At 36.0% G+C, this 26,168-nt stretch overlaps 1 protein-coding gene across 3 annotated transcripts in view; it reads left to right on the forward strand.

The window, feature by feature from the left end:
* The window catches only part of LOC118273542 (alpha-tocopherol transfer protein-like), a 42,409-nt gene that overhangs the window by 14,902 nt on the left and 1,339 nt on the right, over nt 1–26,168 (forward strand). Inside the window, exons 1-6 of one of the 3 annotated variants that reach the window (XM_050695474.1) lie at nt 10,771–10,951; nt 13,715–13,894; nt 19,448–19,542; nt 19,948–20,101; nt 21,670–21,863; nt 25,890–26,151. In XM_050695474.1, coding sequence (XP_050551431.1) covers nt 10,942–10,951; nt 13,715–13,894; nt 19,448–19,542; nt 19,948–20,101; nt 21,670–21,863; nt 25,890–26,151 — 895 coding nt within the window. In that variant the 5' untranslated portion in view covers nt 10,771–10,941. Of the gene's footprint in view, nt 1–10,770; nt 10,952–11,168; nt 11,325–13,714; nt 13,895–19,447; nt 19,543–19,947; nt 20,102–21,669; nt 21,864–25,889; nt 26,152–26,168 lie in introns of those variants that run through there. The other 2 variants (XM_050695479.1, XM_050695472.1) reach the window with 2 other exon arrangements.

The following is a 26,168-nucleotide window of genomic DNA, read 5'->3' on the forward strand; positions in this document are numbered from 1 at the left end:
GCATTGAGCATGTTTTAATTGAATAATCCTTTGAAAGGAACGTTTCAGATATTATCAAATTACACCTTTCAAATTAATTCAATGTTATATTCTTACTAATATATCATTCTTCAAATTCTTTATTAATTACTAGCTTCTGCCAGCGGCTTTACCCACGGTCCCGTAGGATAAAAAGTGTCCTATATGTTATTCCAGACCATAATCTACCCCTATTCAAAATTTCATCCCGATCCCTTCAGCCATTTTGACGTAATTGAGTAACAAACATACACTCAAACTCACAAACATTCGCATTTATAATATTAGTAAGATTAATCACAGGTAGGTAGGTCACATTTAGTTAATTTCAGCTATGATTTGATGATGAAAATATATCACCAAGTATATCGAAGAAAAGCCCCCATACAAAGTCTAATTCAATCTAGTCACAGAATAAGAAATAGTATCTTATCTAATTTGAGTCAGTATTAGAGACTTAGTAAGGAATTAATTACAAATACCTGAGGACGTCTTCGTTATTTTCCTAATCCCCAAGGAAATACATATATACCCATACCTACACATACACTTAAAGCTATTCATGTGTAAAGCAAATTCCTGACATGTATCGCTTGGCTACGGTACGGCCTTATGGCAGGGAGCCAATTTTCATTTACATTGTAAATAAATAGAGGATAATAACCATAAGTATATACCTCTAACGCGCTTGATAAGAACTTGTAATTAAGCTACCGAATAATTATTGGGTACACCAAGGATTTTTACACGTAGTCCAACATCTTAATAGTACCTAATACTAGTATTTACAGAAAATATTTACTAGTCGACTAAACACTACGAACGGTCATTGAATCTAGATTATTACAGTGAAGAAAAGTTAGTCAGAACAAACAAACAGACAGATAAAATATATTATGCTTTATTATAAAGTGCCTTATTGTTAGAAAACAGATTGCCATAAAGCAGATTTCAACATTATAAACAGACACTCAAATATTTATTAGTCTAGATTAAAAACAACATAAAATAGAGACTCAACAAAAATAAAAAAAGTAATTTATGTCAAAAACTGCATAAAAACCGACTGCGTTTCTTTATAATATTAAAATGGAAAAACCCTAAAACAAGAAAGTCATCGTAAAATTTAAGCAGTCGGGACCCATTCTAAATATAAAGACTTAGTGAGGGCACATACGGCTGGCGGTTTCCTTTTGTTAAAAAAACTTATTATTTTTGTTTATTTATAAATGTTTCTACCCTTATTTAGCCAAACGAGAATATCAAGTATACGTTGTATATGGAAATAAAGCAGTTAATTAATATGAATCCTAGATTCCAGAATGGAAATGTATTGTTCTTAGGAGTATTATTATACACCAAGAAAACAAAACTCTAATTGTTTCGAAAAAGCTAAACCTAATATTGGTGTTATCGTTTCATTCATTACTGACTTCCAAGTGAACTCACTTGCTTAGTTATAGCATTACAGAGATAGCATACTGTTTTATAGTTACCACAATAGGGATGATGACGGGGTATGAAAATTAAAAATCTATTTAATCCGTCAGTTAAATAATGAAAAAATATTAAACGCATATTTTGTATTTTGTCATATAAGATATATATATATACAAATACTTGGTTAAAACGAATCAAAATTTAGGAGTAGGAGCAAATACGTTACTTCTTCGTATAATATGTATCTAGAAGTGACATCACGCGATATTTCAAATCAATAGACACGTGTTTTTAATGTCCTTCGAAAAAATAGTTTCCGTAAGAAAATAAAAAATACGTGTCTAATGTTTTAAAACAATCTACAAGACGGACATTAAAATTAGTCACCCTATTGCCATCTTATTAAATATCAAAAATATCTATAACAATAACAAAACGCGAACTAATTGATAACTCAATCAGTTTCGTGACAACTGCTCGTAAGATGAGTAAGTACACGCTTTATCTGGTCAAGCTTATCTCAAATTCTCGTATCATAACAATGTACTAAGAAACTGAGATAACATCGACTGTTGAGATCAGTCGCAAAACCAAGTAAAGTCACGTTCCCTTTATAAGTCACGGTCAAGTGACGAGATAAAAAAAATATAGGAAATGAGAATACTTTGCAAACAGCAACCTTGTGTCCACGTCATGAATGAAAGAAATTAATTACCTGTACTCGTTAATTTATGATACAGGATCATTTTATTGCGTGAGGGGTGCATCTCTGATTGTTTTTTTTTTATTAAATTTGAAGTTACTTGGAACTTGGTGTTCATTCATCACGATTTGTGTCGGATTGACAACTATAGAATCGGAAATGTTATACTTCATTTACATATATATATAATTTTGAAGAAGAGAAATATCGGGAAGTGGTTAATTGGGCCTCCGGTAACTTCACTCACACAATAAAACACAACGCAAGCGTTGTTTCCCGTCGTTTTCTGTGAGGTCGTGGTATACTCGGTTGAGGCGGATAATTAATGCAAGTAAAATTTTATGTTGTGATATTCTGACTAGGTTGAAATTAAACTAGAATTCCAGGCCCATTCGTTCTGAAGCATGGATCTCCCACACTTAAAATTGATAGAAAAGAACAAGCTATACAGAACAGTGTCATATCGCAGAACGCTAAAAATTTCTACAGGCTTCAAAAATTACATATTATAGGTGCGTGCAGAGATGTTGAAATACGCATTCATAGATTAAGGATGAAGATAGCAGTCGCTCTACGTAAATCAAATTCTAATTGACATTCAGCTGATATATTGCAGTTAATTAGTTAAGAAATAAAGAAGGACTTTGGAATACTCAGGAGACATAACTAGTTATTATCAAGTATGAGATTATTGTTTTAATGTAAAAATTATGAAAAGTTTTGCCAGACGACGACAATTTACATAAAAGTAAATACAAGCTATACAATATAAATATACAAGACTCTAATTGCAGTAAAAAGTCAGTTGCTTGTTTATTATTTTTAGACGTGTTAATTATCGTGGAGAAGGTTCATAAACTCCGGTTTTCAGTGAATTATAATATGTATAATTATGCTCTGAGATGTAGACAAGATTCTAGATGACCTTGAAAGCTTAATCTAGACCTCTAAATCCCATAATGCAATCGTATATTCGTACCATCGCATCACTTGCAAATAAATGTCCTTTCCTTGTAAATCTCCCTTGAGACCACCAATGACATTTATTTGTTTATTCTTATGTCGTCTTTATTGTATTTTCTGATCCTCAATTAATTTATATTATTGCAATATAATAAATCTTACGAAGTCATTAATAGAAAAAACTAACTTTACAATAGCTACTAGACATATTATAAATCTTATGCGCACTTTATTATTATTTTATTACTTTATGGGTGATGTTTATATTTTTATTTATTGAAATAATATTTCGTAACACAAGACAAAACATTTTTATATCAATTTAATTGTAATATCATATAATTGTGGGCCATATTATTACCATTTACCATTAATTAACATAATTTAAGATTCAGTTTTACAGAAAGATTTTTTTAACCATCTTACAATACGATATTTAGGTTACAAATGACGTAACAGAAATACGAGGACAACAAAATTGTTATGTAAACGGTTTAACAAAAGTAGGCATGCAATACAATCGAAAGCTAAAGGACAGATTTAAATATAAGTATATACACAAAATACTGCCTTGTTTGCCAAGTGGTAACAAGAGCGATCGCAGAACAAAGCGCTTTGGGTGCATTTCTTGAATAAGGAAAGTACTTTGAACATTAAAAACAATTATCACTTATACGATCTGAAATTGTGTATTGGCATACTCTCTTTGGTAGTTTGGTAGCCTCCGCTCGTGAACATGGGATACATATACTTCGTAATCTGCATAAAGTGAGTCTATAAATATGCACCTATGTGCCTACCCCTTAACACGAGATGTTTATCTATAGTAAGCGACCGAGACCTTGTTCAGAAGCGATGCAATCCGAAAGTAAAGGTTGCATTAAACAACTGCGAATTAACAAAATTAAAATTGGAGTTGCATAACCATATACAGAATCACTGTTCAAAACCTAGGTCAGCCTAGCTAATTGTAAGTAAATTGATTATGAAACCGTTTTAGTTTAAATACATAATGATTTAATATTGTCCGTGGTGTCCCGGAGGTTGAAGTTGCCCGCTTCTCATGCATTCTCATGAATGAGAAACGTACCAACCCTCTTTCAAAGTTCCTAAAATTATTTAGACACCACCGACAAACGGTGACGGAAAACATCGTGAGGAAACCAGGGCTTGTAATTCCTAATTATACCTATGTTTGAAATCGCCTCAAACCTTCTCCGTGTAAGAAGGAACCTTTGGTCAGTAGTGGCACATTTATTGGCTGTTCATTTGATGTGTGATTTTCTTTTATTCACACAATTTAACTTACAGCGTGTGTATTTAATATACCTTGAATATCTTATGATCTTAACATACATAATAGTTAATCAGATCGTGTAGCTTCATAAATTGTTTGTGTCGCAATTATTTTTTACTGAACATATTTTTCCTCAACCTTTAAGTCAGTTGAAATGCTCAGTAAAAACCGCCACAATGGAAATATCCCAAGACAGATTATATACGGAATTACCCTGCGTTCTTACAATCGACGGAAATTTTCGTAAACCGTATCGAATATTTCATTGCAGAAATAAAACTTACAATTTTTAGTTTCTAACTTGAACTTCACGGGATTTTCCACTTTATACCTATCCCATAATTGAACATTAAAATACTTTGATACAGAATATCTATAACGTTCCATAAAGATCTATTTTTTATGTTCTTTCATATTATTTTGAGGACAAGGTCTGTCTCTATCAGGGCACGAAATAGTGACCAAGGGCAATTTCAATGACGATTTTAGGTAAAAACCAAAAAAAACGACGACGTAAAAAGAAAAGATTGGGTAACAATCTACATATACGTTTTGAGAAAATATAAAGCGCCTTATAAGGTCACTACACCCACTTTCGTCAGCCATTTATGTGGACATCTAAAGAGGCCTTTGTATCTCAAGTTCCTTCCTCCCAAAACCCGTGAGTGACCGTGAACAGACTCTTTTGGCGACAAGCCATATACTATTCACCTTTTACTTTGAAGTACGGAACCTCAAGACTGATAGAAGAAAGGGGGTGTGCTTCCATCCACTCATGCATTTGTCTCTATAATTCTACATTGCATAAAGGCTTCTTAGATTAAATACCGTACAATTACAATGAAGTTTATGCTAAGCTTTATGTCCTCAAGTACCGTCAACCATAAAGGACATTAAACAAACATATGACGTCACAATGTAGTAATATATTCGCAATGGAAGGTATCTGAAGTCAATTATTCATTGAGCCATCTGTTGCGTTAGTTCGCGGCACAATGGTAGAATTCTAACCAGTGACTAATTACATATCATCAGTCGGTCAAAGTGCAAGGGAGCGACACATTTTACTACTAACTAACTGCCGTACTCAGAGTCATATACCTAATGATTACTTAACCCAGTCCTTAGCTATTGTTTTCAGAACAAATTAGTAATCATTAAATGAGTCTCTGAGTGCGGCAGTAAGAATGAGTATTACAGTCAATGTTATAGTTTACATAAACATAGATAAAGCATCCTGTTTTGTTCGTTGTCATCATATGAATCATTTGCTGATAAAAGTAACGCCAATTAGAACTTTTTGCGTTTACTTTCAATCACATTTGTTGTGTTAAAATGTTTCACAATCATACATCCGCTATCTTGGCACAGAGTTTTCTTGTGACTGCATGGCTGGTGCAAATGAGATCATGGATGAAGTGGTCTTTACTCTACCTACTATGAATGACAATATATTAGCTCAACTCACTCCCTATTACCTACCGGTGAAGTTCAAATATCTCTTACGCCTACGAAAAATGGCAAACTGACAAGCGGTGTCTAATCGTACCTATCCACTAACAATCACACTGGGATAAACGGCATGATGCATACGGAATGCATTAAGATAAATCATCACGTATCATCTAATTCTGCAGCTCCAGTACTATTAATTACGTCATATCTTTTAATAAACTGATTTGCGATTCACTGTCACTCTCCAAGACTCCAAGCTGACGTCACGCGAACATTTCATCCTCTCGTCCTTTGCGCGTCCTTTATTAATAGCTCCTGCAATGGATGAATATGTAATAAATATTATTTTTAGTCTAGACAATGACCCATTAATTTGATTGAGTCTATGTTTACGTATGGCGACCACGTGCAATCGTGCATTAACCTGTTGTTTTGGCGGGAGACCAAACATGTGTTAGCGACAGTCTGCGACTATCCTTTCATCCGTGACGTCAGCTAAGTATCTCACGTCTATCATCTCGAGGAATCTCATAGAAAGCACGCAATGACGACGTTATCGTTTAAAGCAATGCGTATGTATGTAAATCTAATGGCTTAATTTTATAACAATACTTCACCGCGTTTTAATGTAAACCGACTCTTAATTCAAAGTCAAACAATATATCTCTATCTATCTCATTTTAAAAAAATTACACAGTGTGACAATATGTCATTAACGAAATAAAAAACATTTTATTTCCAATACTTATTCAAGATATTCACTGACGAGTTCTATACAGTAATTCAAAATGTTAAACAGTTTCTAACAACATGTTGTGTAGGTATTACAAAACTACAAATGTAATCCGGCAGATAACACTATAAATATGTTAATTAGAACAAAATTTGAATATAAATAATCAAAGCCAAGGTTTCACTTTCACAGACAGACTAGACTCAATGACACACATTTTTAAGATCTGAATCATTATTAAGTTTATAATTCTAGTAGTAGCAAACGTATTCTTTTAAGTAAACCAATATTGGATCTTCAGTTCCACGCACAAAATTGAGCAAAAATATATTTATTTTAAAGGATATAACATCTGTGTATGGTGTAACTGTTACATGTCTACGTATTATGTACCTACTACAAGAAAGCTAAAAATTCTATTAAAATTATACGGGACTAGCAAGTACCATAACAAAATAACAAAAAAGATTTTACTTAACCATTTGTACCTAATTAATTAACTATCACAAACTTTAGACCTACGGGATTGAGATCACGTAGAACATAGACTGAATCATCTCTATGATAAAACATGTCTGTATAGTTTTCCGTGCATCAAGATTTTCATGATCGTCAAAATCAATAGCTGTCAAGACAGACATGTAAACACAATAGAATTTGTATAAATTATAAAGCAGATTGACTCATGCAGCAACAATCATTTCAATCAGTTTCAATTTAAATTAGGTACACCTATACAATCATAGGTTACTTGAATTTTAGATTCGATATTTGGATCAGCATCATCCACTGTTTCTAATTAGGAGGTACACGTAAACTCACGTATCATATTTATTATAACTATGATGTCTGGATTTTTTTAAACGTTGCCCTCTACTAGGATTTTCTCCTGTGCTGTAGGTGCGTTTACAAATATACAAATTCACATACATATGATACCCAGACACGAAACAACAATTTGCGGACTACATAAAAAGTTGTCTTTGTATGATCCTCAAAAACCTCCGTGCAGGAATCGAACCCGCAACAGGTTGCACGGCAGTCGCTTGCCCAGCCACCGCACCAACAGTGCAGTCAAGATTTTTATGAGCTTAGATAGAGCATATCGTCTCTTTTATAACTATAATATCAGTATTGTTTGTTAGAAAGTTGTATTGTATTGTCATCAGTTGTTACTAGTGTCATATTTAACATAACTAATAAAGAGTATAAAAATGCCCTTTACCTTCACCCGTACCTAAAAGATCTCAATATGTTTACTCGTCATTTAAATAGAAATATAAATATTAAATACGTTACAAACAAAGTAAGCTAATCAATCATATTTATAAAGTGGAGATCATAGTTCATTGACGGTAGTCAATAGAGCTACACATCTATTAGACTACCTCAATACGCGTGGCACTGACGTGTGTAGTGCTGTAAAAGGAATAGACTTGGCCTAGCCCTTAGCACAGAGTTGCCAATATATGTTACATAGTAGGATAGTACATAGTGATCGTGTTGTCCCACGTGCATACAAGTAAATAGTTGTGACGTATATAGGGCAAGTGACCCGGTTGTGGCCATCGACCCCTTTGTGGCCATTTGGGCCTTCAAATATTTATTACTAAGGCATGGACAAATAAATTACTATGTGATGTAGAGTATTTAAAATATTGAATATTGTAGATACTGATACCGTTGGCAGCTTTAATGTGTCGAACTTCACTTCGATGCAATAAGTCATTCTCTTTAGTTGAGGGTGAAATTGTTAAGATCTTAACAAAAAGGGTAAGGCGAGCGAGTGAGGATTTAGTTTTTATTTTTTAAATCTTTGCTTATTGTTTGGATGTTTATGTTAATACTACATGAAGAATATATTGTCTAAGTGGAACTAAAGTTATTTTGTCGCCATATGTTTCTGAAGTGAGGGTATTAGAAGGTGGCCACAAATGGAGACAAAATTATGAATTTCTCCATCTTTGGCCACATGGCTGGCCAAAACTTTTGTACATAGACGCCCCACTTCTAGTCATTTATCGTAATTTATTTATTATTTTTCCTTGGCTTTACATATCAACAAATACATTTTATATTTTCAGAGATGCAATAAATTGCCTTCACACAAAGGGGAGGTCAGTTTACTTTGCAGCTTTTACCAACGTCATATAAATGTTGATCTCTTTATTTGTAAGTTAAATTCAAGTAAAGTAATAATATTTCATATTTTCCAAACTAAATGAAAACCATTGTTTCTAAAATGTCAAATTTAATTAATAAATTTTGATTACTTTTATTGTATTTTTTGATGGCCAGAACTGGCACACGACCGTGGCCAGAAATGGCACGTATCTGGCCAAAAATGGCACAAACTCCCTTTTTTTTTCTTTTTTATACAGTTATTTTTCTATTGGACGTTCTTTAAAAAAAGGGTTTTCTTAGGCAAGGTTAATACATGTTAAATTACTTTTTACAAGAAATATGTTTGTGATAATAAAAACTATAAGTTAAGAAAGCCTCAAAGTCGACAAAATTCTTAAAGTAGCCAAAACCGGGTCACTTACGATACTTTCTTATTTACTTTGGATATGTTACAAATTGTTTAGTATATTTATTTTACACTAGCATTTATAAATATAATTATAATAGACAGTGGTGTACTTAATGCCTAATGGCATTCCCTAACAGTCAACCGTAAACACGAACCTAATTATGTAGAAATATATATTATGTACAAGATACCTAATTAGGCAAATAGGCAAAAGATTTTTGTTAAAATAATGATGACAATGTTACGTTACTAAATATACCTAATTTTAACACGTAAGTAACTACATTATAAATTACTTTTTTGTATAACGCAGCCTAAGGACAAACATTTCATAAAAATCTAGTAATGGGATGGGATCAACATTTTGAAAGTAGGCTGACTTGGATAAAATGTTTAACCTAATTGTAATGTCTTGGTCGTCCTTATTATTTACGTTTCTTCCCTATTATACCCCCCCATACGAAGCATTTAGCTTCATAATATGCCCTAAATACCTGAATAATGTAATACTAAACAATTTCAGCTTTATTCTCCTAGCAGGTAGTACGTATTTAAGCTAAAACTTTCATAAAAAATGTTTATACATATGGATTTTATGTGAAAACAAAAAAATATGTAATCAGTACTTAATACGCAAAATTCCGATAAAAATTGCAGATTTCAACCTTAAAACGCCATCTGTTGTTGAATGGATGAACTATAACGTACGCAAGCAAGCAACCTCTTGGTGCTGCGTACTTTAGCTATTCGACGATAGATGGCGCTATACAACGCGTTCAACATTATTTTATACTTTAATATTATTTACTCTTAAATTCTCTTAAGCTCTTAAAAAAGAATAATATTTTATTAATAACTTAACTGTAGAATTCATAACTATATTATACTTTTTTTGTATAATTACAAAAATTGCACTAAGCCTTTTATTGCCTGAAGGGTTAAGATAGAGTGCATAGTACCTATACCTATATCTACGTATATATTAGAAGTAACACTCACTTTTCAGCAGTTATTTTTTTTCATGTAATGAGGCGCTAGCTAATTTTATTTCCATTCCAGTCTCTAACTTGGGAATCAAACTTAGGACCCAGTGCTCAGCAAATCGCCAGTCGCACTTGCAACCACACGACCAACGAAATAAAAAATATCTTTGATTTCATGTTTAGTTTATTTTGTCTGCTATTATAGAAAACGAAATAAATTATTTGTGAACATAAACATACCAATAAATAAATTAAACTCAGTACATGTTTTATGTGCAGACTTTCAACAGTGAAACTTAAACTAGGTAAACTTTGACTATTTTACAAATTCAAATTAGCACTTTTTTCTATTACTTTGAAAATAGCCCATGGTTTCTATAAGTTACTTTCCAAAACCCAGAAAAACAAATTAAATTAACAGGTAAAGGAATTTCGAAGATTATTCACTCGCTGATATTTCAAATCCAAATACCTTATAACTACCCTAATATGTAGTTCATTTCCAAACATCAACATTGGCACGCGTCACGCGTCACACTCAGATGACCATTGGTCAATTTTCCGTGACGTCACATGTCATTCATGAGGAGGAATACCCCCATTACTAGATATCACAACAAACCTAATGATTACTAACGTGTTCAGTGATAAACCACCGCAGGTACACTAACTAGCGAAGTCAAACCCGACGTGTATTATAAGTAAATGTTGGCTAACCGAAAGCCAGTCTTGTGTTTAGGCGCTCACTGTAACGTCGTACTGTGCCCTAATCAGTTGTCAGTGAAACATATTGTTAAGGATAACTAATACTGAACAATGGGGAAAAGTGAGTAATATTTAATATAATTAGGATTATTAATTAGCTTAGCTTAGATAAAAATCGGTTATGGGATTGTTGACTTCGTAGATGTAATAAAATTGCCTACCATGTTTCGAATACAAACCTACTAGAGTTCAATGGTTTAATGTAAACTTAAATGCATCTACCCTATACTCTTACAATCCTAAGACACAACACAGTGCACTTTCATTCATAAAAAAAATATCTGTCACGCACAATAAATAAATCGACCGGTAACTTGATATTTCATTAATTCGGTGTAATCAAAAATTGGGTGTAATTTCAGAGTGCAAATTAATTTCAGGGGCGAATTTGAATTAAATCATCATTGAAATCATTCTTCTAAATATGGACAGAGGTATACAATTATTTATTATTGTTTTCTAACTAAATACTTAACCTAACTTTTCTTTAAACATTTCGCATCGATTTCTTTTCTTTAAAGTACAAATTTTTAAATACTTAGATATATCATTTATTTGGCGAAATAAATAGAAGGTGTAGTTGCAATACAAGTCTTAAATCTCAGATCTTAATCACAGCTTAAGTGGATTTACACCTATACATAAGCCATATTTTCCTTCTTGTGGGTAATGCAATTTTGCAACCATTAAAGTCAATGAACTGTGTTAACTCTTAATTGTCATCAATGGATTAGCACTAAGTAGATCATTGTCTATTGGTTGCAAGGTCGCGGGTCCAAGCCCCGGGTCGGTCAAACAATGTTTTTTATTTCAAAGTTGCAACACAGAATCCGTAATTGTTCCCGGTGTTTGCCAACACTCCCGTCCTTTATTACATTGGCTTTAATAGCACAACTATGATAAACCGACGGTAAACAAACCTCTGTTTAGTAACATACTGTAAGCAAACATATTTTAATCACATTTAAAAAATATCATATAGTGACCTAATCAGATGTTATAAGTATGTATTGTGATGAACATCTATAGAAACACTGCACCGGATCGAATAGCACATCATAATCACCTAATAATAACGTACCTATACAATAAGAAACACGCAACGGTATCGCGAACTAATTATAGGATTATGTTTAAATTAATTCTCAATTTTTAGCTAATTTACGCTTCATTCTTCGAAATAAACGTCTACAGTATCAGTTAATAATAAATCATAAAATTCTCGTAGAATCAAGATCTACTCGAGAATACTCGAAACCCTTTTACAAATACGAAGTACACACGAAGTTATGGACAGAAATTCTGTTACCTTACCAACACCTATACGCACCCACATATTGAACATCAATACATTGTGTTACATGTATTATGTTCATTTAGACAACTCTTCAAAATTAAGTATTATATATTTATATATGTTTAATCTGTAAAAACCAAAGTATCACTTATTTATATAGTAGTAGTAGTAGTAGTAGTGTAGTGGATATATGACCCATGTAATTGAAACCGAGGCAAGTGTTATTTTGTACTAGCTACTTCCGCGCGGTTTCACCCGCTCTGCTTAGCTCCTATTGGTCATAGCGTGATGTTTTATAGCCTATAGCCTTCCCCGATAAATACACTACCCAACACAAAAATTATTATTCAAATCGGACTAGTAGTTGCGGAGATTAGCGCGTTGAAACAAACAACCAAACTCTTCAGCTTTATAATATTAGTATAGATTAATTTGGTATTAATAAATGTTTATTAGTACTCAGCATAAATTAAAGTAAAAACTTAGAATGAATAAAATCCTTTACTCAGTTACTAAATCTGATGTATTGTGTATAAATGTTTTGTGTATAAATCGTGACTATTTTTAGACCATTAGCAATTATTGCTTGCATGGAAGATTTAGAAACAAATAGGTATTCCCAGGTCATTGTTTTTTGCATTTTATAATTCGAGATTGCAGATCTAAAGATTACATTAATTACATATTACGTACTTAGTGGCATTATGACTAATCACATGTCGATAAGGTTAATTTACATATATGTAATCTTCCATCTTTTGTAGACAAATCACTCAAACTAAGAGTTTGTACATTATAGCAGTTTTTAATAAACCAAGTTGTACATATCAGTGCAAACTGCATTAGGTACTCATTTGTTAAGTATGTAGTATATCTTTTAGCACGTGTGCCTTTGCGTATATGCAATTGATGTTCATTGTAGCATACACTCGTAATATGTATGAATCTGCATGCATACATAGATAATTGAGTGTTCTACTACAATGCAGAGATCCACCTGTAACTGTTACGTACATGGAAATTGCAATAATGTCATCCATTACATATTTTCAGTCATCTAATATTGTGTAATGCTACAGTGTTTATATGAGTTCATCTAGGTATCAAATTCCATCGCCATCAAATTCCCCAAAAAAAGTCTTAAACAAAGAAAAGTTAATATGAGATTATTTTATTAAACAATTAACAGCGACATGTCGTGATGTGTGAAACAAAAAGGTGTAAACCTGTTTTATTTTAAAAGTCCAAAGTGTTAAAATTTTATAATAAGAACAATGACAACTGATGTTAAATTAATATTAATATGTTGTACCTACAATACAATAAGATGGATAAAGTCTTTTCAGTTTCCTAAAACGCTGGGATTAGGCTAAACGATAAACCTCTGTGCCGTTTCCCAAAGCAAACGGAGTTTACCATAACTATGGAAATTTTCTATTTTGAACTTTTATTGCGGTATCTGAAATTGTTTTGAAAGTATTGAATTAATAATAATTAAATATTAACTCGTGATTTCTCTTGTTCCAGTATCGCAGCACATGCTCACAGACCTGGACAAGATTCCAGGTGTGCAGCTCGGAGACTTTCTGCTGCAGTTCGAGCTGGATGAGCCTCGAGAGTCGGTGCGGGATATAGCCAGGAAGGAGTTGAGAGAGACTCCTGAAATTGTCAAACCTGCTGTCGAAGAACTTAAGAGACTGCTTGAAGGTATGTGATGAAACTATATACTATATACATATTTCTCCATGATAAATAGATAGGTGATGAAATTATTTCGATCACGTCTCAATTAGACCAAATACGTATAGTCCTTTATGCTCGTCCTATAATCAGACTATATTTGACGGTAATTCTACTGGACTAAAGAAAGTAAAATCGTTAGATCATGGTAATTCCGTTTTTTACACAAAATAAATACACACTTTCAGAAAGTTCATAGAAAAAAAAAGTTATTCAGAAAGAGACAAAGAGTATCCTCTATTAGTATAGTAATAGGTATCTAAATTTAATCTAAACGAATAAGAAATTAATTACCTTTTCTATTAAAAATCAATTACCTCCAGAAAATTCAGTAATTTAGATAAGAACCAGGAAGTTTTCTTATGATCCTGTCGTATCAAAACTGCATTATGTATCTTTTACTAATTCATATTTAAGTGCCGAATTTTCCTCATAGTTAAATACTTACCTAAATGCATATTTTTTCTAAATATAACATGTAATTCAATGGTAATATTTGCTTCTGATACTGAAATTAATATTGTATGAAGAAATGTTATGTATAGGCTAGGTACATCCCACCAGTTTTTCCCCAAAGAAATTAAAGTAACATAATGTTAACCATGTCATGTGGAGTGAGCATATTTAAAACCTGGCTCAATAATATATGTGAATGGGACGTGCATCAAACATCGAACTGCCAAAACTTCATCATCCACTTGGATTTCTTCATAGCCTAGCCTAAAACATTTTTTTTTTTTAAAAAAGCCTAAAATATCACCTATTGCTTGATTAGTCAATTAGATACGAAGAAAATAATATGTCTTAACATTATCCTCTTTCTGGAACAGTATATTTTATTAATTTTGACTTTATTACAAACAAATAAAGTTGAAAATATTCTGTTAGTGATTGTCCCCAGTACGTGCATAATCGTTACAATAGAGGATATGGTGACACAAATGCTGTGGTGCTAATGACTTGGTCCAATAGCTAGTAAATGAGAAATCACAAGAAACCAGGATATGACAACAGTCCTTGTATAAGTATCACAAATAAGAATGTCTGTCTGTTACACTTTTACTGCTAAACAGTTAAACCAATTTTCATGAACTTATTATGTTTGTGAACTTACTTACGTTCGTACCTATATGTCATTTTATTCACGATTACCAATAACTATTAAAGAAAAGAGTATTTTTAAGATGACCTAACACGATAAAAGTCCTCTAACACTTCTTCATTTTGCAGTGCAATGCACCTACCTCTTATTAAAAAGTAAACATTATTCACTTAATTAAATACACATCAATCTTTATTTATTAAAACCTAAATAAACGTTAAAATCCAATCATAACAAAAACACCAGCTTTCCGTTTTAATACCAGGTACTACAAACGTCACCTGTGGTCTCAAGTTACTCAGATTAAGGTTCTGAGTATTACTCTAATCATAAATTGTCATAAGTCCAAATCTATCCATCGGTTGGTGACAGCACGCAATGAGTCAACCGTCTAACCATTTCGTGAGGTCATTGAACGATTGACGTTCTCTGGTGACCAAAGCTGAGATCGCGATTATCGCGAATCCAAGATATAATTGCATATGACGGTCATAAATACATACTTACATTGTTCTTCGATCAGGAATGGAAAACCCAATGGCAATAACAATATTTTACTAACTAGTGTATTGTGTGTGGACGGAGAGCTAAAAGTACTTAATGATTGTTATTCGGCCATATTTTTTCCGTGCGGTAATCGAAACCGTGACAAGTAGCGCAGCCATTGCACCGACCGTGAAGTCAGGCAAACGAGTATTAGGTTGTTTGTGAATTTGTTACCACCGATGCCCTTACCGATCATTTTGTGCCAGCTCAAACTGTGCTGTTTGTTTCCCGAAAAAATAGTTGATCTCAGCAACACACTGAGGTTCTCACACTTTAAGATAATCTCAGTGAAGAATTTAGTGGCATGTAGGTCATTTAAAGAAAAAATTAACAAAAAAGTTATCAATCAATTTTGATTTTAAAATTTTGCATGTATTATGAACTCATCAATGTGCCTAATATTTTCACCCTGTTATAATGCAACTGATAACTTGAAGTTGACGCAAACTAAATGTAGGGTCTAAAAGTTCTAGAAATGACAGCATATACCTAAATATAATAAAACAATAGCACCACACACAACTAATCAGTCAATCACGGCACAAGCGGAACAAGTACCGTACGGTATGTCATAAAATTATGACAGGAGAACAAGTTCGAGTTTACATACATGTCAAAATAAACGTCGCATCTCTACTAATACTACTACTTGAGTAAATAGAATTTAATTATTATTAGCTCTTAGTTTACTGACTGAATACTAGACTAATATTAGAACCGGGACTTTTATTGCTCAATTCGAAGAAAATTTATTAACCGTTAGTCACAAATACACAAAGTCAGTAGCACCCAGTTTATGTATTTGGTACTGAGTCAGTACCGTAGTGGATTAAATCGGTCCTTTTTTAACCGACTTAAAAAAAGTATGTATGTATTGATACCGACTTTGATGCGGATTTAGGCATAGTATTCTTCCAACTTAGAGGAAGGTTTTAGATATATTGCTTTAACACTAGAAGGGATTCCCTTTTTTTAAAAAAGTTTTATAAGCTTGTTACTTGCTAGCTTTCTATACCCACAAAATGTGAATATTTAGGTCATTAAGTATCTATGTGTGTCTACATGACACAGAGTCTGGACCTTTAATCATAAATTGTACCAACTAAACACAGAAAAAATCTTTTTGGCTGTTATTTATACTTCTTAGTTAGTCATTATTTCCGATTTGTCTTCAAACCAATTATAATTTTCTTGTTTATACCGATATACATATTACTTAACATATGTATTTTAGTTATACGAGATAACTTAGGTTTATACAGCGTGTGAGTTAACTGAAGTACCGTACTTAGTGCAATTTATCAATAGAAGCGTTTCTAATCTGCATCTGAAGGCTGCAATCCTAATCTATAATAATTAAACTCCTATCGGCAGTACATTATTATATTATCTATGTATAAATAAGTGCTATGTAGTATTACTGCATGTTCGATGATATAAACTAAGTGCTAATGTTGTAATTTCAAAGCAATGTGGTGCCTGACAGTCATTTGTCAGGATAAAAATAGGTGACTCAATTGACTCTTGCTAGGTTTATTGATCGCAGGTGCAAACAAAACAAATTTTACGTGATTCAGAACCTTATTCTGAATTACGTAAAATATGTTATGCCTTATTCAGAAATTAATAAACTTTGTTTTAACAAGAGTTATACTATATACAGCAAGTACCTAGTTTTAAAATAGCCAGGTTTTCAGCAAAAAATTGAGCCATAAATCAGTTATTTTTTCTAAAACGAAGGGCAAATCTAATATCCATGATATACAAAGTATATAATGATGCAGCATATTGGCATATAAACTAACGGCTTTGTTAGATGAGGTAAGCAAAAAACTACAAAGCGCCATATACCGCTGTTGCGTGTTTAAATCATGATTGCGTATAAAAACTGCGGATGAAACCTACGTCATTAATATTAAATTAGAAATAGAGATGTTAAGTTCTTCTTTTGGACATCAAAACGCTGTGTCATTGTTATTGAATGGACCTTACTTAGGTACCCACTTATTTACTTTGCCTAAATAATCAGTCAATAGACCTTTACCAAATAATTGTTTATTCGTTTCGTGTACCAGTACTGAGTATTGTAAACAAATCACAAATAAATATAAATAGGTAGGCCAAGAATATTCCTCAAAATTAAAAAAATACAGTGGGTAAACAAAGAACGCACTTGACACACATACATACGTATATTTGATTGTTATATGACATTGGTATACATATGCAATTTCCTGTACTCCACTTACATTTTGATTATGTTATTGTTAAATTGCACAATGCACTTAGTTATTTTTTGCATCATAATTTATTACGATGCATATCACATTTATATTCCACCAGTAATTTTATATCCCACCCAAAACACAAATGTGAAAGGCTGCCAAGTTCGATAATATTGGAATGCTTCGCCTATAAAAGAAGTGAGATCTAAATAAGTACCAAGTTCCATACACAGACCTCAGTTCAAAATGATATAACAAGTTGGCAAGTTTTCACACACTTTGTTATAAACCTACTAAACGCAATGATTCAAGTATATAATTTTCTATTAAAACTTGCCAAGTTATATCATTTTTAACTGAGGTCTGTGTATGGAACTTGGTACTTATTTAGATCTCACTTCTTTTATAGGCGAAGCATTCCAATATTATCGAACTTGGCAGCCTTTCACATTTGTGTTTTGGGTGGGGTTTATTTTCTTTTTTTCTTATTTTACTTTACTTTGACTAAATACAAACCTTCGTAACGAATTTTAGGTCGGTACCATTGGAAGATATAGATATTTTTTTTGTTTTAGTTCCTTAGGGGTATGAATTTTACACCTTCATTATTTTTAAAACCGACTCACACTTGGCCATTTTCAGATTTTTTCCTTTACCTTGACCTAAAGACCTACCTCCATGCCAAATTTCAAGTCAATACGACCATTGGAAGTGGTCTAGGTTTTTAATGAGTGAGTGAGTGAGTCAGTCAGTGAGTGTATAGTAAAAATAGCGATTTTCTGACGTCAATATCTCAAGACCTACAGTAGGTACATTAATGAAATTTTGTATTTTAGATAAGTAAGTAGATCTCGACAGATACTAGAAATTTCATATGCGTAGATAAAATAGATTTTGAGTTATAGGTAGGTCAAACTTGGCCCGAAATGGTTCGTGTAATATAACCCACGGCCGGTGTGTCGGTTTTTTGCTCGAACTTGGCGGACACACCGCCGTGTGTCTAGATACCTCTTGATTTTTTAACGGAGTCCCGTCTTCAATGATTTCCCCTGACCTCGGGTTAAATACTCATTGTGTAAAGAACAAAAAATTAATGTTAAATAATTTTCAATAATTTATGTGTTTATATTTGGAAACAATAACGATGTCTCCACTGACTACTGATATTAATACTTTAAAATGGAATATTCATGTGACATCTTATTTAAAAATGTCAATCATTTCTGTCATTGTTTGACAAGTAAATCTCCATTGTTTTGTATGTAACACTGACGTGTGTATGACAGTGTATGAACTTTGAATGATCTTTCATGATGCAATACTTACTTACATTGGAAATTCTATGACGTTTTTTTTATAATTAACGAACTTTTAATACCATGTAATTATATTTGTTAAGATGTTAAAATTAATACGACAATAGAAATAATATAACTTTGTAAGTTTCTAGTACTTAGCGGGGTCATTAACTTCATTTATGTACACCTAATAGTTTTTAAGTATTAAGAATAGTTCTACTATGACGGAACATTTTTTTAATTAACAATTTAATTTCTTCACCTCAAATGAATCTAAGTCATTCACTACAATACTTTATGGCCATTTTAAAATAGGACTTTTGCTTATTAGCCTATTTTTCTGTTTCAGAGGACAAAGACCTGTCAGTGCCGATGGATAGTGAGGCCTGGCTCATCCGGTTCCTGAGGCCCTGCAAGTTCTACCCGGAGAGTGCTTACGACTTAGTATGTATTTTATTTCTATTATAAAATAAAGTTAGCTAATCTCACTTAGTAAATACTACGAATATCTATTCAAGTAACAAAATAAAAAAAATATTTTACTATGTATGACTTACCCAACTTTGGACTGATGCATTTTCTGATTATAAATTAACTTAGTACCGTAGTTATTTGTCACGAAAGTTATAATATAAATATTTTCTTGGTCGTCCAAAAAAAGTATATTTTATAACTTTTAAAATCTATCAGTTTAATAAAATTTTAACTTGACAAATTTTAAATGTCTGTCTGTTACTCAGTCCTACATATATTTAGTAAGAATGGTGGAAAGAAAATAACGTACACTATACCTCTATTAATCATACCGAATTTACACGCAATCTTACGTGTCATCTCCATTATTTCCAGATCAAGCGTTACTACGGGTTCAAGTTGAAACACTCGAAGCACTACGACGGGCTGATCCCCAGCAAGGAGACCAACGTGTTCATCCAGAATGTTCTCACCGTCCTACCCACGCGCGACCAGTACGGCCGGCGAGTTCTAGTACTCGAATTAGGAAGTGAGTTCTTGTAGTAGTGGTGTTTTAACTAAGAAGGTTTTAGTAGTCAGTCCTGTATGCCTATGAGTATTTATTATATTGTCAGTTATTATAATGGGATGTCAACCGTTCTGACTGTTAGAGTACAAAACCTTATGGTTGCTAAATTGGTCGGTAAGTCTGTGGTTTAGGGCTATAGAACTTTTCCGCTTTCTAAGTAAAATAATTATGAAAACTCATCGCTTGTACATTGTAAGAAATATTTCTACTGACAGCCTATTCTCTAAGAGAGCATGACTTGCTTAATTTAACAATAATATTGCCAAGAGTTAGGTAGCATTGTTGATAATCACAATTACTGATAATTATATAACTTACATATAACTATAAACTAGCTTCGCCCGCGTTCCCGTGGGCTGAAAAGTCCTAAAAAATAGCTGTCTGTGTACCTGTATAGATACCAAATGACCGACGTACAAAAATCCAAGGAAGCTTTCACATTTATAATATTAGTGTAATTACTATACTTAATAATAATTAGGCTGCCTAACTACAAATTTGAAATTCCCCAATAAATTTGTAATATGCATACGTGTAGATAATAAGATAAACCGCAGTACAATATCTGGGCAGTCAGTCACGCGAGCTTGCCCAAGATAATGTTCGATAACTAATAACCAGGTACTTTGAGTACAAAACAAACACACGTCACAATATCATTCATTATACATACCCCTGATCATTAGATATGTGTGTTCTTGAGCCTATGTCAACAATATTGTCAGAATCATTCATTTGCGTATTTTTTACGTAAATAATTGGAGAACAACTCGTAACTCGTAACTCATAAATAGATTGGTTCCAATTTAGACTAATGAATACAATTGCAGTGTCTGTTTGTAATATTGAAATAAACGCTTTCTACTACATGCATATGAACATACATACACCCAAATCATATTTTTTACCAGTATTATCTGTCTGTCTGTTTGTTCTGGCTAATCTCTGAAATGACTAGACCAATTGAACTGATGTTCTAAGGAGTAACTTATGCTACTTTTATTTAAGAAAAAATATTTTATTTTAGATAAAATCTAAATCCCAAATTCTTTCAAAAGTTATTATTCTACGCAGACGAAGTCGTGAATAACAGCTAGTTTTACTTAAATTCATTCTACAAACTTCAAGGCAACCTTAATACCTACATTATTATTGGGGTTATTTGAGTTTCTCTACTCTTCACATACTTAATTTCAATATATATGCCTTATGTATTGAGATAGTCAAATATATTTTACCACCTCTTCTCCTTGCTAAACAATATCCGCTACTGCTGCGCATACCAACCAGCTAAAAATGTATTGATATTACTTTTCGTGATATTACTTTTTAAATATTTACTCTAAAAGACGGACTGACCTGTTATGAATCAATATTGTAGGCTTAGGTATTTATTTTAAAATGTTGACCGTTAAATATTCATTAAAATTGAAAGCTCATAGACCTACTTATTACTTCGCTAAGTTACTCTTAAACAATTTTAAACGTAATCAAGACAGATTGTAATTCCTAGTTTTGACATTTTGCAGGGAAATGGAAGCCGAGCAAATGTTCTCTAGACGAGGTATTCAAGGGCTGCGTGCTGTTCCTGGAGGCCGCCATGTTGGAGCCAGAGACACAGATCTGCGGCGCCGTCGTCATCTTCGACATGGACGGTCTATCCATGCAGCACGTGTTGCAGTTTACCCCCAGCTTTGCCAACAGAATCGTCGACTGGCTACAGGTTAGTAAAATTTAGTTGTTCAAAATAAATATGACCAGAGTGATACCACGGCTTCACAGAAAATCGACGTGAAACAACGCTTGCGTGGTGTTTCGTTATGTGAGTGAGGTTACCGAAGGCCCAATCTTCTCAATCCCCGATTCCCCAACTACCCTTAAATTCCTAACCCCCAAAAGGCCGATTTTTTTTTTTTTTTTTTTTTTTACATTTAATGGGTCGACGTTTGGCCGCTATGTCACCTGATGGTAAGTGATGATACGGCCTACGGTGGAGCACGTCTGCCCATAAGCAACCTATTCACTCGGGCCTTGAAGACACCCAAGTTATACCCATCAGGAAACACAGACTCCGGCAAGGAGTTCCACTCCCTAGCAGTTCGCACAAGGAAGCTTGAAGCGAAGCGCTTCGTGCGAGTGGGTGGGATATCTACCATGAAGCGGTTACGCCTCGCCGATTGTCTTGTGGTTCGATGATGAAAAGGACTAGGGGGAATCAAGTTGTGCAATTCCCCCGCACACTCTCCGAAATGTATCCGGTAAAAAACGGAAAGGCTTGCGACCTTGCGCCTGTGTTCAAGGCTTTGAAGCCGGGCCTCCACAAGCGCATCGTCATTGATGAGCCTCTTGGCACGCCTTTCAATGTGTTCGAGCGCATCCAGCTGGTATTTGGCCGAGCCGTCCCAAAGGTGAGAACAGTACTCCATACATGACCGAACCTGCGCTTGGTACAGGCTCAGCAGTTGTTTCGGTGTGAAGTACCGTCTCACCTTCGAGAGAATACCCAACTTCCTACCAGCCAGATGCGCCTTCGACTCTATATAAGAGCCGAAGTTAAGCGTTGGCGATAGAGTTACGCCCAGAAGCTCAAGACGATCCGCTACCGGAACGGACACATTTCGGAAAGTCGGAGCCAGCGGGAATTGACTCCGTTTGGCAGAGAATAGACACGCCTGGGTTTTGGTAGCGTTGAACTTGACCAAGTTGGCGTCACCCCAATCGGAAACCGCCTTCAAGGACGAGTTCAACCGTTCGACCATGGATTCTCTTTGAGACCGGATCTGTGTTCCGCTACTCCGCGCATCGGACACATACCTTTCAACAACTGTGCTGTCATCTGCATACCCAAAGATACCGGGCTTAAGCAGGTCGTTGATGTGCAGCAAAAAGAGCGTTGCTGAAAGTACTGACCCCTGAGGGACTCCGGCGTTGATGCCAAATTGGTCAGACGAGCAGCCATCAATGACTACTCGAATTGACCGATTCCTCAGGAAGTCTGCAATCCATCTGCACAGATCAGCGGGAAGTCCATATGCAGGAAGCTTGCCGATAAGGCTGTCGTGCCAAACCCTGTCAAAGGCCTTCGATATATCGAGAGAGACCGCTATTGCCTCCCCGTGCTTCTCGATGGCCTCGCTCCAAATGTGGGTGGCATACGCAAGAAGGTCCCCAGTGGATCGGTTGCGGCGAAACCCATACTGCTGATCACTGAGGAGGTCGTTACCTTCAAGGTATGCCAGGAGCCTGTTGTTAAGTACACGTTCCATACTCTTGCAGAGTATGGACGTGACCGAGATGGGCCGGTAATTATTAGGGTCGGCACGACTACCTTTTTTGGGCACAGGCTGCACGTTGGCTAGCTTCCATGCAACCGGCACTTGACCAGTCTCCAAAGAAAGTCGAAACAGGCGTGTCAGGATTGGAGACAACTCAGGCGCACAGATTTTTAAAACCACGGCTGGGATTCCGTCGGGGCCACTGGCCTTGTTCACGTCAAGATTACGCAACGTCTTATATACCTCCTTCTGTCGTATGCGAATTTTTGACATATTCGTCTCGCAAACTCTATGGAGAGAAGGAGGCAAAGCGCCACCAGTATCAAGACGTGAAGATTCCGCAAATAGAGAAGCAAACAGGTTCGCTTTCTCTACCGCGGTGTGTGCCAGCGTCCCGTTAGGCCCCAGGAGAGGTGGGAGTGAAGGGCGGCAGAAGTTCGATTCAACCGCCTTGGCCAGGGACCAAAACGCTTTACTACCCGCTGGGTAAGAAGCCAGTTTGTTCCCTATTCGGCCAATGTGGTTGAACCGAGCCATCCGTAATGCCTTTTTGCATGACTTGGCAGCCCGGTTATAGGCTCTCTTCCTCTGAAGAATATCGTCAGCCCTACGACGCCTGGCATCCGCCCATGCCAAGTATGCCGCATGCTTTCGCGCTTCAGCACGTCTGCAGTCGGCATCAAACCATGGACGAGTCCCACCGAAAGATGTCGCATCCGAGAATGGAATGTAGTATTCCATGCCCTGACGCAACACCCCCGTTATGGCATCCGTACAAGCTGACGGGTCCTCAGTAGAGAAGCAGACAGGCCGCCAAGGATAGGATGCAAAAAAAGATCGCATCCCATCCCAATCTGCTGACTTGTACCGCCACATCCGCCGAGATCCTCTGGGACAAGGATCCGGTGGGGAGTACGTGGATACGGATTTCACCAGACAGTGGTCAGAGCTACCCAAGGGTGAAGAAACTGACACCGAGTAGCTGTCTGGATCAGTTGTCAGCAGAAGGTCTAAGCAGTTGGCAGTGTGCGAGTCGACATCGGGCACCCTTGTGGCCTCCTGGACCAGCTGGGTCAGGCCAAGCGTTAGCGCAAGCTTACGCATTTCCCTCCCAGCATGGTCAGTGCACTGGTATGGGAACAGCCACTCCTGGTGATGGGCGTTAAAGTCCCCCAGTAACACCAACTGGGCCGAAGGGTACCTCTGCCGAGCCGCATCCGCCGTCTCCACAAGGTGTTGAGCTAATCTGGTCGTCTCCAAATCTCCGCTGTGCGACCGGTAGACACAGGCATAGAGAATTTTCTCCATCCCTGTGTCCACCAGTATCCACAAGGTTGAAAAACTGGGGTCTTCAAAGTTTCGGAGACGCCGGTAACAGATGCCGTCTTGGACGTATAGGCATACGCCTGCGCGGGGAACGAAATTGTGCTCCAGGGAAAAGCCTGGGTAGTTCAGGTATGATACGTCCGACGGACATCTGATCTGGGTCTCCGAGAGAAACAAGAGCGTGGGGTTCTCGGTCTCTAGGTGGTGATGGACCGCATTGATATTTGAGTGCAAGCCTCGAATATTTGAGAGGTGCACTTTGAGGGAGAGGAGTGCAGCCGCTGTTGAACCCTTTTCTTTGCTCTTGTTTTCATTTTATGAGTATGAGGTTGCTGAGAGGATGGCAGTGAAATGTTCCTCCACACAGGCGACCCCAGACGCGCGCCGCAGTTAGCCACATCATTGGGAGGCCAGCCTGGAGACTGCGGGGACGCCCGAGCCCCCCCATGGATATCCATCGGGCCCTCTCGTCCGGTCGCCAACCGGCACGATGGCGTATCCATGGGATTTTTCGCTAGATGGCGGGGCAGCCTTTCACGTGTGGCTAGCACGCTAATTGGGCCCCCAACTATCTGCGGTCGGCCAGCGGTGCACCGTGCCTCGGATCCCGCTACCCTCCGCGACTGGCCACCCGATGAAGCTACACCAGCGCGCGCCAGATCGGTCTACTCATAGTGGAGCAAACATCTCGACCCATCCTCTCATACGGCTTCACCGAGCATCGTGGCGGAACACGGCTAGGCCGCTTGGCGACACGGTTTTGCTCGGTGGGTGGTTATAATGCCGTCGGCCGAAGCCTACCACCAGAGTGTCACCTGATTAGCACCACCCAGAGGCCACGTGTAGGGTTTCGGTTTTTTTGGGTGCTCTCCTACGGACGAGGGTGACTCAGCCTCCAGAATAAGCCGATAACGCACTTGTAATGCCTCTGGTGTTTCGAGTGTCAATGGGTGGCGGCGATTGCTTACCATCAGGTGATCCGTCTGATCGTTTACCAGCTTATACCATAAAAAAAATACATCGTATGCTCATTTAATAATTTCATGCCAGTAATTGTAATCGCTTGTACCTGAACATCCTACAAAATTAAGTAAACTGCTATGATAAGATAAGAAAACAAGATTCTAAAACATACAAACTTATTACAGGAAGCTATCCCACTCCGCATCAAGGGGCTGTACATCATAAACCAGCCATTTATCTTCGAGATGGTGTTCAAACTCTTCAAACCCTTCCTGAAGGAGAAGCTTCGTTCCCGTATCGTGTTCATGGGCAGCGATAGGAAGATGTTACATGACTACATCAGCCCCAAGTGCCTGCCTGACAAGTACGGCGGCACCCTCAGCATTCCAAGCGTCACTGGAGGACAATGGCTGGAACTACTCCTCATGTGTGATAAAGAATTTAGTGGTAAGTTCATTTTGATT

Source organism: Spodoptera frugiperda, chromosome 1 (assembly GCF_023101765.2).
Source record: "Spodoptera frugiperda isolate SF20-4 chromosome 1, AGI-APGP_CSIRO_Sfru_2.0, whole genome shotgun sequence".
NCBI lineage: Eukaryota > Metazoa > Arthropoda > Insecta > Lepidoptera > Noctuidae > Spodoptera > Spodoptera frugiperda.